This window comes from Podarcis filfolensis, assembly GCF_964270895.1.
Source record: "Podarcis filfolensis genome assembly, chromosome: 10".
Taxonomy (NCBI): domain Eukaryota; kingdom Metazoa; phylum Chordata; class Lepidosauria; order Squamata; family Lacertidae; genus Podarcis; species Podarcis filfolensis.
In genome coordinates this window covers 5,655,460-5,668,833 of record NC_139612.1, presented here as the reverse complement: position 1 = coordinate 5,668,833, position 13,374 = coordinate 5,655,460, and the positions used below count along the sequence as shown (strand labels likewise).

Here is a 13,374-nt window from a genome sequence, read left to right as displayed (position 1 = left end):
GTCCTACTGCTTTCTCTACGCCTGTAATATTCAGGAAAGTGAAAAGGAGGCACTTCATCACACTGTGCAAAGTTCAACTATGGAACATGCTCCTACAGGAGGCAATGATGGCCACCAAATGGTAAGGCTTTAAAAGAGGGTTAGGCAATTTCATGGAGGACAGGGCTATCAATGGCTACCAACCATGGTGGCAATGTTCAGCCTCCACTGTCAAAGGCAGTATGCCTCTGAATGCCTGTTTCTGGGAGTTGCAGGTGGGCAGAGTGCTGCTACGCTCATGCCTAGCTTACAGGCTAGCTTGGGCTGTAATAGTAGTAGTAGTAGTAGTAGTAGTAGTAGTAGTAGTAGTACAAGCATCTGTCCAGCCACTGGATGCTGGACTAGATGGGTTATTGGCCTGATCCAGCAGGCTTATCTTATGTTTTTAGTAGGTGGTGGCAGCAAGCACTCTGAGAGAAGTCTACACCCAGTGTGATAGCTGAGGACTGGACATCGTGGCCACTTGAGGACAGGCCCTTGCAAGGGAAAGCCACATGACTTTTTCTGATTGACAATATGCTCTTCTATCTTGCCTGCTCCCCATAATGGGCTGGCCATTGAAGGAGACCTGCTCTGGCTCACCTACTTTCCTCATGGCTGTCACACCTACCTTCTTAAATTATTGAGCATTTATGTGACTGGACTTGGTGCCAGGCTACCAAGGAAGAAATTAGAGAGGGAGGCAGACCCTCTGGACTTGTCAAGGCTCATGATCTGGAGACAGGCAAGCAGGTACCAACTGGGCAGGTAGTCAAGCCAGGGAAGAGGCTAAGGAGTAAACAGGGACTGGTAGTCTGGAACAATGCCTGAGTGAGTTGCTTAGATGGAGGAGCCAAGCCAGAGTCAGATGCTTTATGGGATCAGGCAGAAGCCAATTGGTCCCTTTAGTCACCTGACCTCTGGCTGCAGTGGTTGCACTGAAGTGCAACTCATATCTCCCTCCTCTGGCAAGTTCCCATGGGGATGCAAAGAACCAGGCATCTCCCAGTTCAAGTCCCCTCAGCACATCACCTTGTTTCCAATGCCCAGGCCTACAAAATTCCAATAATATAAGGAGAAAGCTGGTGCTGATAAAACTTTTTTAAAATGCACAAACTAATCTTGCTTACTGTTCTGTCCCAAAGGTTACCTCCTATGTGGGTATTTCTTGGGCTGTACTTATTCATGGCAGCTCTAACAATTGCAAATAAAACTGCAGGACTCTATTTGAAATCCTAAGACCAGGGAGACAATGCCTACCTGACATTACAGACAATTCTCTTTCCACACCGGTATTTTCAATGAATTCTCCCCTTGGCTGGCTTGCAGTGAATACATTAACATTTTTACTGAACATATTTAAATATTTATTCTTCGCTTCCTTTGTTTAATGCTATGGCACACCATGTAGGGTAAAAAAAAGAATGGCTGGTTGGCTGGTTGCTCTGAAAGCTTGCTTGTGAAAATGTCAACAGCATTGGCTGTCCAATAAATGATCAGCTCCCAGGGCTCAGGGACCTACTGGGTTATTTTTGCTTATATTACTCTCTATAGTGCTGTGCAACACTGAGATGCTACATAAGGAACTAATAATAAAAACATTATTTTTATTTTGCAAATAAAACAAGTGTACATTAAATGACAGTAGTATTTGCAGTAACAGAATTTAAAAGCAAGTTGCTATTTTAGTCAACTGTGAAAGCAACGCAACATCTCCTTCCTGGCATCTCATATGAGGTGGGCCATAGCTCAGTTGCACAGTGCAGGCATTGCCCGCCAAAGGTCCCAAGTCTAATCCCTGGCATCTCCAGGTAAGTCTTGTCTGAAGGCCTTCAATTGGTGTTAGCCATGGGATCTGCCACAATTGGTAGTAGCGGTGGGATCCGCTTCATGTGCTCATTAATTTTAATAGATCTCCTCTGAGTAAAACTTAATTGAATACCAACCAATTACTTTAAAAAATCAATACAAGTCTAAAAACCATATGGTTCAGTTTTGTACCTCTTCCCACAATACAGTCATACCTCATGTTGCGTTAGATTGATGTTGTGTCTTTTCAGCTTGCGAACGCAGCAAACCCGGAAGTGTATACTTCTGCATGCTTTGTGCATGTGCAGAAGCGTTCTGCGTACTTCGCACATGCACAGAAGCGCTCTATCGCACTCTGCGCTTGCGTCGAAGTGCCGCTCTAGTTGTGGACTTTTCCGGGTGCGAACGGCACCCCGGAACAGATCATATCCACAACTAGAGGTACCACTGTATATATTATTTCAGGCACAGGTAAACTCGGCCCTCCAGATGTTTTGGGACTACAACTCCCATCATCCCTAGCTAACAGGACCAGTGATCAGGGATGAGGGGAAATGTAGTCGCAAAACATCTGGAGGGCCGAGTTTGCCTATGCCTGTATTATTTAATAATACACTTATAGCATAATCCTATGCTTGCTCACCCAGACTATTATCCTCTGTATTCAACAGGGCCAGGAAAACTGGGGACAGGATGGCTAAAGCCCCTTCTCCCTCTCTGATTTAAAAGCCAATTACATCACTAAAGCCCTCACTTCTAACTGGCTAGTCCTGGTTGCCAGCTTAATCCTCTGATTGGCTACTGCTCACAGTTATTTAACTTAAAAGATGAACACACTTCAATTTCCCCTATCCATTTGTGTGTGTAGAGGGGGTTTATTCACCTCAAATTGTTCCCAACTGCCAGGCCCAGTTTTAAATGTCCCAGTGACGACGATTTTCTACAGTCCATGGGCAGCTGACCCAGAAAGTCACACTTTGCTCTTGACAGTCCTTTGAAAAGTGGAATAAAAATCCGGAAAAACTCTGCACAAAGACCCAGTCAGATGCTCTATATGGAAGGGAGGTGAATGCTGAAATACAGTGGGCACAACCCAGAGAAAGTTAAGCATGAAATCAATGGGACTTAAGTGCTTAACTGTGGATTTAAATCCCATTGGTTTCAACTGAACTTAAGCTCACTTAGCTTTCTCTTGATTGCATCCAGTGGCCTCTACCAGCCTAGTCCTCTTGGAATTCAAGTAGCTTAAGGCTTAAAATGGCTCTGTGAGCAGCAACAGCCCCAGTAATTTCTCAAAACATCGTGCTTCCATCAAGGGAACTGCAAAAAAACAAACAAACAAAAACCCACAGCAAATTTCCACAATGAAATCAAGCCACACCTGCTGTTCAAATTAACATATTAAGTAAAATGAGATAATAGTCACAGTAATAATATCTATCTGATTGTTGTTTAGCCTCTTTTGAGGGCCACTCACATCCCATGTTACAATTTAAATTTGAAGGTTATCCAGCAAGTGGCTATTGTTTAAAATACTGTTTCAACAATACTGTTTAAAATTTATTTATTTGCTTCACAGGTAACCCGTAGGAACACGTGTCAACATTTATCATGCCAGAAGACTCAATGTATTCAACTGGCAATATGCTTCTTCTTTTTTGCAGAATGCCTCAATGAATGTCAGGTAGGGTTGCTATTTGCAAAAGCTGTCGCTTTGTCCTATATCTTAGGGAAGTGAAAATCACCTTTTGGGGCATTTTTGTAAAAAAATAATAAAAAAATATCAGCAACTTTTGGGTTTTCCTAAAAAAACTCAACAACTTTCAGGGTGTCCTGGTTTTTACTTTTTGAAATATGGCAACCCTAGTTTCAGTTTCTCATTTGTCTAGTGATTGACTGTGATTTAGTGTTTTTTTTTTGTTTTTTTTAAACCCCTCATGGAAATCTGTGAGCATTTTAGTACAAACTTCTGATATATGTGTGTGTCTGTTTGTATGCAGTTTTGAGTAATAGACACATTTTTGCAAGCAATTTCTCCAATAGGTGCATTTTTGTACACATTATTTGGTTGTAGAAATGCATTGCAAAAGTCAGAGAAATACAAATTTCAAAAAATAATTGTGTTTCTGTCTGTGTATGAGAAGTGCAATTTAGGTAGTTTCTCATTAAATTGAAACAGAATTGAATTTCTCCCCAACAAGTATTGGGGTGAAGAGCAAACACAATTATACCCCTAACACAATTCTGAATCTAAAATTTCCTGCAAATTATTGAACCCTTTTTAGTCTGGTTGTTTGATATACACAGTGCTTAATGTCTTATTGATAGTTTTATTATTTCAGAGCACAGCCTAACAAGGAGACAAAACCATACAAATAGAATCTCTCTAAATCATGGGCAGGAAACATTTGAAAGTGAGAACTGTGTAAAATAATTGGTCTCTTGACCGAAAGCACGCAAGGATATAAGACTTTACAAATGCTGAAGTCTATGAATAAATGGAACTCAATGGATTAGCTGCATGTACTGTGGTACCTCGGGTTACATATGCTTCAGGTTACATACGCTTCAGGTTACAGACTCCGCTAACCCAGAAATAGTACCTCGGGTTAAGAACTTTGCTTCAGGATGAGAACAGAAATCAGGCGGTGGCAGCGGGAGCCCCCATTAGCTAAAGTGGTACCTCAGGTTAAGAACAGTTTCAGGTTAAAAACGGACCACCAGAATGAATTAAGTTCTTAACCCGAGGTACCACTGTACAGTTGGCAAAAGGAAGTTTTATAGGATTTTTGTAAAGGAATTGGAACAACAATTGACAGAAAAAAATTTAACTTACTTATTGTAGATCCAGATTCAGGCCTGTTCAAGGAGCTAATGATAACGAAACCAAACCCTTCATTTTCTTTGCGATGGATGACAACATCGCTTGTTTGCAAGCTGTGCGAAGCAAAGCCCTCTGGAGGTGTAGCATTGCTACTTGATCCAGCATGATTGCTGTTAGCATATGTGGCATAGTCGCTTCTTGGAGAACTGTGGTGCGTAGACACAGAGCCTGGACTTCTGCCATTCTCAGGGCACGGTTCTCCTGAAACAGAAATCACACAAAGATTAAGAATCTAGGTTGTCTGCTGACAAAACAGAGAGTCACCAAACTCAAATCTTTCTGGCTTTCTAGAACACAAAATACGGGGCGTGCTAAACTAAACTGCACCCAGTATAGGAGGACTGGATCTAGTAACAGGGATCTACTTTGATAAGGCAGCAAAACAATCAAGGCACCCTTTCTTAAACTAGTACATATGATCCAAAATAAGAGCCATAACATCAGAGCAGGTAATTACTAGTGAGACCTGACTCTTTTTTTATTTATTTATTTATTTACGGCTATTAGCCCATAAAGACCTGACTCAATTTAAGTCTTGTCTATTGTGGATTTATTTAAATTAATACTTAATCAGTTCTAATTGGACCTGATCCACCCTAATTCTGCCTTAGCAGTACATGGACCACTATAACGTTTTCCCATAGACCAGACTTCTTATGATTCAAGTCGGTGACCACAGTTATCACTGATAACAACAGCAAGCAAAGGCAAGTAGAAACATTTTGGCAATGAAGGGTTCAGAAAGCCTGAGACAGGAAAACAGTGGTGGCCTTTTCAGCGACGACATCCTAGCTCTGGAGTTACCAGGAAGGTTCACTTGCATCTTTTTCAAACCACGTGAAACCTTTTTATGTTCCCAGGCATTTAAGATCAATCCACTTTAATTGTGGCCCTTGCTCTAGGTGCTATTCAAGGAGTTTTAAAATGGTGGGTGTTGTTTTCATAGGTCTGATTGCTATGGATTTCAGCTTTTACTTTAAGCTGCTCTAAGAATCCACCTGAAGCTCAGAATCCAGGTACCATCAGAGCATTGACTGGAAACTATGGAAATTGAGTAATAATCTGAATTGTGTAAGCAGTTCCACAACTGCTGCCACACACAGCATCTCTGCTTCCCCCAGTGAGAGACTAAAACTATATTCTGTGGGGGTGGGTTGCTTATGTTGTGCACATGCTGTACACTGGGAGCGCATTAATACTGATAAAATTATATCATTACTAATAATGGGTGTTGAATTCCAAGGAAATGAATCAGACATTTCTTTATCTATCTATGTCTATTAAGTATGTCTAATTCAACATTTAATTCAATATTAAGGTATTTGCCTTCAAACTAGAAAAATTTAAGCAGGCAACCAACAGAGTAATGGGGATTAACTGCTTGACTTCCCTTTTAAAAAGAGAACAGCCTATTCAAAAGATGTTTGTGGACTAGAGGGATTAATTCAGGGAAGATTAATCCCAAATAAGAACCTGTTATCAAATATAGGTTGTCTTACAAAAAGAAAACCTGTCCTTGTACACAGACCTCGAATCCTTGGCTTCACTTACATCGTGGACCAGCCTTCTCTCAACTGGTTAAGAGCATGGGGCTGATAACACCAAGGTCGCGGGTTCTATCCCCATATGGGGCAGCTGCATATTCCTGCCTTGCAAGGGGTTGGACTAGATGATCCTCAGGATCCCTTCCAACTCTACAATTCTATATACTTCATATACTTTATATTCATACAAATGCAGAGAACAAAGAAGGATAGAAGTAGTATTGTATTTACCGTATTTTTCCCTCTATAACACGCAGATTTTTTTCTCCTAAAAAGTAAGGGGAAATGTCTATGCGTCTTATTGAGCGAATGTGTGGTCCCTGGAGCCGACTGGCCCGAGTGCATCACACATTTTCTTCGAGGGTCGTCTTCGTTGGGGTCAGCAGAAGCCAGGGAAGCGCTTGCTAGGAGGTTTGGCCACTCTGCAGCGCGCCTGTGTGTTTGCTAGTGTGTGTGGTTTGTGAGTGTGTGGTTGCCTGTGTGTTTGTTCACTAGCGTGGGTGCTTGGAGGGAGAGAGAGAGTGACTGACTGCTGCGTCTTCTCCTGCAATTTGCCTTTTAAAAAATTGGAAGCAGCGGGGCAGTAAAAACCACCTCCGAAAGCCCCATTTTTCCCTTCTAAGGCTGCAGCTTGGCTTTGGGAGCCCTGAACCCCTGCCTTGTTCTTGAGGGATCTTTGAGGTTTTCCCTTTAGCTTTAACCCAGCCCCCTTATTTTACCAGTTTATCTTCATTCTCGGTGTGGTAAACTGACTGCAAGCAGCCGCGCACCTGCGTTCGCGCCTCCCGAGAGAGAAAGCTGCTGCTTTCCTGCATTCTGCCTCAGGGTCTTACTGCCCACCCTCTTCTGTTTTGTTACTGTGTTTGCTCAAAAGGAAGAAAGAGCAGAGAAAACCCCTCCCCTCCAGGCAAGCAGAGGGGAAAGCAGAGCATCCTTCCTTCTAATTCCTCTTCGCGCTGCTGCTGCGTCTAGGGACTCACAGGCAACATGCAGGTGGGAGAGAGAGAGAGAGAGAGAGAGAGAGAGAGAGAGAGAGAGAGAGAGAGGTGGGTAGGTGGGTGGGGGAACTTTTGCCTTCCTTTCCTCCCTCCGGTAAAACCCCTCTCCTGCATTCTTAGCCAGCTGCTTCTCCGCACACCCCTCTCGGTGCGCCTTGTCCCTTCTATGTTTTTCCTCCCCCCCCCACTTAAAATGTGGTTACAAAGCACGGATCCACATGGATCCTCAGGATCTTTGCATTGGGTCACCCCAAATTCACCATCAGATCACATAGCATATCCATGGCTACAGCCTGCACCAAAAAAATCACGCACCCACTGTTGCCTGGGGCTGCAATGGTGCAAAAACATGATTACAAAGCACAGATCCACATGGATTCTCAGGATCTTTGCATTGGGCTACCCCAAACTCACTGTCAAATCACATGTCTGTGGCCACAGCATGAAGCACAAAAATGATACATCCACTGTTTCATTCAGATTTTTTTTTCTTGTTTTCCTCCTCTAAAAACTATGTGCATGTTATGGTCAGGTGCGTGTTATCAAGCGAAAAATACGGTATATCTTTGGTGGTCAGCAAAAAGTAAAAAAATAAAATGTGAAGTTTGGACAAAACACAGCTCTATTTCTCTGGCAGAACCTTTATTGAAATATTGAAATACTTTATTGTCACTTGAACAACTTGTATACAGTGAGCTTACACGAGCACCCCCCACTCAGCTCTCTTAGTCTTAATTCCCCTTGTTTACTGACGCACACCCACCAAATCCGAAAGTCAGTTGTCCTGTTGTTATCTTTTCATTCAGGAGCCTAACAGCCCATGGATAGAAGCTGTTCTTTACCCTGTTGGTGCGACTAATCATGCTTCTATATCTTCTGCCTGAGGGCAGGTGATGAAGAAAGTGCCGGCCAGGGAGTAAATCATCCCTGAGAATTTTCCTCACTCTCCTGAGGCAACGTTCTTCTATTTCAACCAGTGGATTCACGGGACAGCCCATAATATCTTGTGCTATATTCATCACCTTCTGTAGGCACTTCCTATCAGTTGATGTCAAACCAGCGTACCACACCGTAATGCAGTATGAAAGATTAATTATTGGAGATTAATAATACAGTAAGAGCTACTGAACACACTGCAGCGTAACCCATTCCAGGTGCTAAAATGAAAATGGTACCAGTGAGAGGGAGGTTGGTTCAGTATGAACACTCAGAGCTACCAGCCACAGAAGAGTTTTAGACTATGATCCTCTCTCCTCCCTGGTCAGGTCTATAAAGCATTCTTATATGGGCCAACATAGTACCCTCCAGTTGTTCCTGACCATTGGCCATGCTCCCTGGGACTGAATCTGGAGGGCACCCTGTACCCGTTCTCATCCAGGTAAGCAATCAGGAAGCCATAGAGCAGGCATAGGCAAACTTGATCCCCCAGATGTTTTGGGACTACACCTCCCATCACCCCTGACCACTGGTCCTGTTAGCTAGGGATGATGGGAGTTGTAGTCCCAAAACATCTGGAGGGCCGAGTTTGCCTATGCCTGCCATAGAGCCTCCCTTGTGATTCATCCTGCTAGTTTTGAATAAGTGAAGTTGACAGTGCAGTCTTAGAGGAAAGCTGGACAAAAATGTTATTGTCTCTCTTCAATAAGAACAGAATGGACATGAAAAACTCTTGATAATTCTAGCACAACTAGTGATTAAACCAGAGGTTGCCAAACCAGCACCCATGAAGACTGATTGGCACTGCTGGGCAGGTGCTCCAGATGCTGAGCTTTTTCTTTTTTTTTAAAAAAAGTATTTCTCTAGCCCTCCTAGAAGGTAAGTTATGGGGCAAAATGTACATGTACCTTCCGATAAATTTAGGTGAAATGAGAGTGAGTGTGGCGTAGCTATATTGTATATCTTCCCTGGTACTGATAAATGTTCCCTGTGGCTATTAGATAGCAACAATCTCTCTCTGTGTGTGTAAAATCAATATTGTGTGATCTCTACAAACAGTAGCAGCAGGACACAGCTGACACCCCCTGGTAAGCATAATGATGCCAGGGGTGGCTCTTTTGCTCATAGGGTGTTATGCCACCCCCCTCCCCCAAGACTTTTTTGACTTTCTCTCAAAATTCTGTCCACTGGTCCAAAGAGGTTGGTGACCCCTGGATTAAATAATATGATGCTTTTTATACCCTATGCATGAATTCACATGAATTCAGTGAGGCTTTTTCCCGGTAATGTGTGTATAGGATTGCAGCCACAAGCTGGCTTCCACTCATAAAATAGATAATGGGTCCATATTTGGAATGCTTTAATTTCAGATAAAATCAAATCTGTTTTCCCCTCCTCCAACTGATAAAGATGCATATTACAAAACTGCTGATTAGCTTTCTCTCTGCCACACACATCACAACATATCAAGCAAAATCTTCAAAGTGCAAAATCAAGTTTGGTTTCTCTGAATCAAGGATAAGTCTCTTTTTTTCTCTGGCAGGTAAGCATGTCCTCTAGCAGTCCTTGTACAACTTTGAAACAAAGTGATTAGCGCAAGGGAGACGAAAGAAAAACAAACAATCATTATGCCGCTATGTTAGGATTGAAAATCTCCTGAAGTTATTGAACCAGACCTGCAGCTAAATGCCATAGTCAGTGACAAGAAAGATCTCATTTTCTGGCTGTCATGTTTTAGAAGCCTGAATACGGTTTATGTCACTGCGGGTGCAACAGAAAGAAAATTATCTTACCCCACAGAATTACCGAGTGCTGCCTCAGCTATAAATGAATGTAACAGATTCCCATTAAGTACAGGAAAGAATGATAAACCAGGTAGAGCAGATTTTATATTGCTATTGGATATCCATCTATTCTGAAAAATCTGTCCATGGGAGGGAAAGTTAAAGATTGGGTATGCTCTTCACAAAGACTAGCATTTTAGTCCTTCTGTACATTGGAATGTCACTCTTTCCTGATCAGGTTCCAATACCTGGCATTTCTCTTCCTCATTTTTTTAAAGTTCTGAAGGTATTATGGCTCTTTAAATCTAAGATGCAGACCCGACTATTAAATGCTCTCAGAATGAACAAGCCCAAACATAGTTTTTTCCCTGTGTGGTTCTTTCATAACTGGACTTTATTAGACTCCTCCCATTCTTGCAATTATTCTATGCTGTATTCATTCTCAAGAGCTTTGAACGTACTTCCAAGATTTGGGGAAAGCTTTTACCCAGCCACGAAGCACTGGCTGTCTTCCCTCCAACTAGGTTTTTGATCTTTCAAGAATGCTTCCTCAGGCCTGTTTTAGTTTTTTTGGGGGTGGGTGGGGTGGGGCAGTGAAGATTATGGAGGAGACTTTGCTTATCTTTCCTAATATCAGCTATGCATTGGGGACATGGCTCTCAAACCCATCACCTCCATGATATGCTTGCTCACTGGGGCTATAGCCAGAAGCTAGAAGTTCTCATTCTCAAGCTGGAGCTTACCAAGTGCCCCCGCTTTGTTGTATGAGCTTAGTGAGTGGATATTACATTCCAGAGCGCACAGTCAATTAGAGAAATGGACTGAGGTTTTGTGCTATAATGATACTATGACAGAGCTGTGTGGCAACAGTGGTTTCAGCCCACAAACTTGAGCCACCCAGGAGGAAATGGCTGAGGCACAAACTAAAAATAGCAGAGTGCTAGAAATGGGTGTGTGGGTCTGTGCACGTGTGGGTCCATCTGCTTGGAGTGTCATGGGCACTCTGGTAATGATGGCATGCTGTGTGACTGTCAGGGTTTTTCTCTTAGTTTTGTCCTAATCAGTGCTTTTTTTCTAAAAAAAATGTTTAGGGGTACTCTCATTTTCCTACTCATATTGAAATATTGCCCCTTAAGGAGGTCAAACTTAGATTCGCAACATGTTTAGGGGTATGTGTACCCCTGTGTCCCCCCAGAAAAAAACCACTGGTCCTAATATTCTGTTATAAAGGCTGTCAACAACCTGACTCTTCATATCAAACTTTGGGCATAACACCCTGACTTTGTCTTCCACAAAGTTAGGCTGGGAGAACTTCCAGTACTTTTGGGGGAATGTGCATGAATATCATTTACTTTGATGGTTCTTTTGCTTATTGCCTACGGAGGCAGCCATCCTTTTCCCATACAATCCCACACAAAATGAAACAATAAATAAATAACTAAATTGAAATGAAATGAAATATACTGTAAGATAATAACTAAAATAAACTTGTCCACCTCATTTAGTTGTAAGTTAAAGATCCCTCTCCAAAGTTCGCCCCCACACAAAATCCTTTCACCACCCCTCCATAGCTTTAGGGGAGGATTTTTGCTGACTCTCTCTAGCATCCTGGAGGTTTGCTAATAGCCTATTCAAATTGTTTTTCTGAAGACAGGTTCCTGTTACTCAATACATGATTGATATTTGCCACCAAAAAGAATATTCAGCTACAAGTTCCAGACCAGAAGAAGTTCCTTCAACTGAAAGTTCCAGACATGCAGTTAGCAGCAAGGACCAGCAACAAATAAAAGTGGTCACCCGCACAAGCAGAAGCATAATTAATTTCCTCAAGGAATTAATCATCAGGTGCTGTGTGTTACCTTGGCTATTGGCCATTTTCCTAAGGTTTGGGGAGCTGCTAGGGGGCGTTGCACCAGGCTGGAGAGAATTTTTCTGACTCCAGGAGTCTATAATGGTCAACAGAAGAACATCAGTCTCCTTACTGGAATGACTGCAATACGGCTAACAATGGGACATAGGACTGTGCCAAAGAAGAAGATGACACTGTGAAGAATGAGATGGGGTTGGAAATATGAGGTTTTGATCAGCTACAATGTGTAGGAATGGAAGGCAAAGCTAGCAAGGTAAGCAGGGTAGAATGAGTTCTTTACTGAATGGGAAGGAGTAGACAGAAAGGGGTTTAAAGTCATATCTGCTTATTCCAATTGCTCAGTTCAGTGCACTTGTGACAAATGTATCCTAGATATGGCTTCCTCTTCACACATTACCTTTTTCTAAGTGTACACCTAAACATGTAAAATGTGAATGTGTCAAACCAGCTTTTGAAAACACAAGGAACCTATTGGTATTCTTATCGGGATTGTCTTCAGCTCCCTGTTCATGGTAGTATTTGTTTCTGTGTCGTGTCTGAAATGGCCCACAGGCAGTAGGCTTTGAGATGTCAGACACAAATCCACATACGGCAACATTGCAAAGAAGTGAATAGACTCCTAGAAATACACTCCAGATGAAAACTGTGAGTTAAGGCCTCATCTTTGGGTTATCTATATCTAGAAAAACAAAACCACTTTGATGACTCCTTAAATGTCTAATTCTGTATCTATGGTTTAGATTTTAGTTTAATGCCGACAAGGCAGCTGCCCTATTTCTACCTGCCGCTGTTTGGTTTGTGCTAAAAGGCTTTTGCATTGTGCTCCTAATGAATGGGAATGAGCTGAAAACTCATGAAATCACTTCCGGCCCCGGGGACCTAACAATCTTGACGCTTATTTCATTTGCCTGCAGTCTGTTGGTCACACAATGGCTGTTAACAGGACAGTTGACTTAGCAGGAGGACGGCATGTGAGGTGATGGTGGGAAGAACATAGAGCCAATAGAAAAAGGAATATGGACAGGGTGACTCATGACTAGTACAGTTCTATGTCAGTTCTACTTTCCTAGTCTCTGTAAAATAACCAAAATACTTTAGCATTTGTGTCAGGAACATTGTAAGGGGAAGCTGAAATACAAACATTTTATCTGTTTTCTTTTAAAAGCAACATCTCTCTGAATATTAATGCCCCCCCCCGAACATTTTATGTATGATTTGTCCTTAGTTGCGTCCCAGTTCTTAACAATATTTGGTTTCCCTTCTGTTGAACATACCTGTGGGTAGCACCTTTCTTCTCACAGTTAGATTCACTTGCCCATTTCGAGCTGCATTATGCATGAGGTCAATCACGTATCGGTGAGTTTTGCCAGCCACTGGAATTCCATCGACGAAGACCAACTCATCACCAGGATGTAGGCGGCCATCTCTGTCGGCTGAGCCCATGGCAATTACTGCTCCAATTAAAATCTAAGTAATGGGGGGAGGGGGGGAGGAGTGTTACAAGCATAAATCCAAAGGGCAAGGCAGCAAA

General features: G+C 42.4%; 1 protein-coding gene across 20 annotated transcripts in view; it reads right to left on the bottom strand.

Annotated features, from left to right (window-relative positions):
• MAGI2 (membrane associated guanylate kinase, WW and PDZ domain containing 2) overlaps positions 1-13,374 on the bottom strand; it is a 593,450-nt gene that overhangs the window by 57,748 nt on the left and 522,328 nt on the right. For 12 of the 20 annotated variants that reach the window (XM_083574920.1, XM_083574936.1, XM_083574921.1 and 9 more), the window contains 3 exons: positions 13,118-13,310; positions 11,833-11,919; positions 4,664-4,912 (listed from right to left, as the gene is read on the bottom strand). In XM_083574920.1, the coding sequence (XP_083431046.1) occupies positions 4,664-4,912; positions 11,833-11,919; positions 13,118-13,310 (529 nt within the window). The remainder of the gene's footprint in view (positions 1-4,663; positions 4,913-11,832; positions 11,920-13,117; positions 13,311-13,374) is intronic. The other 8 variants (XM_083574937.1, XM_083574923.1, XM_083574929.1 and 5 more) reach the window with 1 other exon arrangement.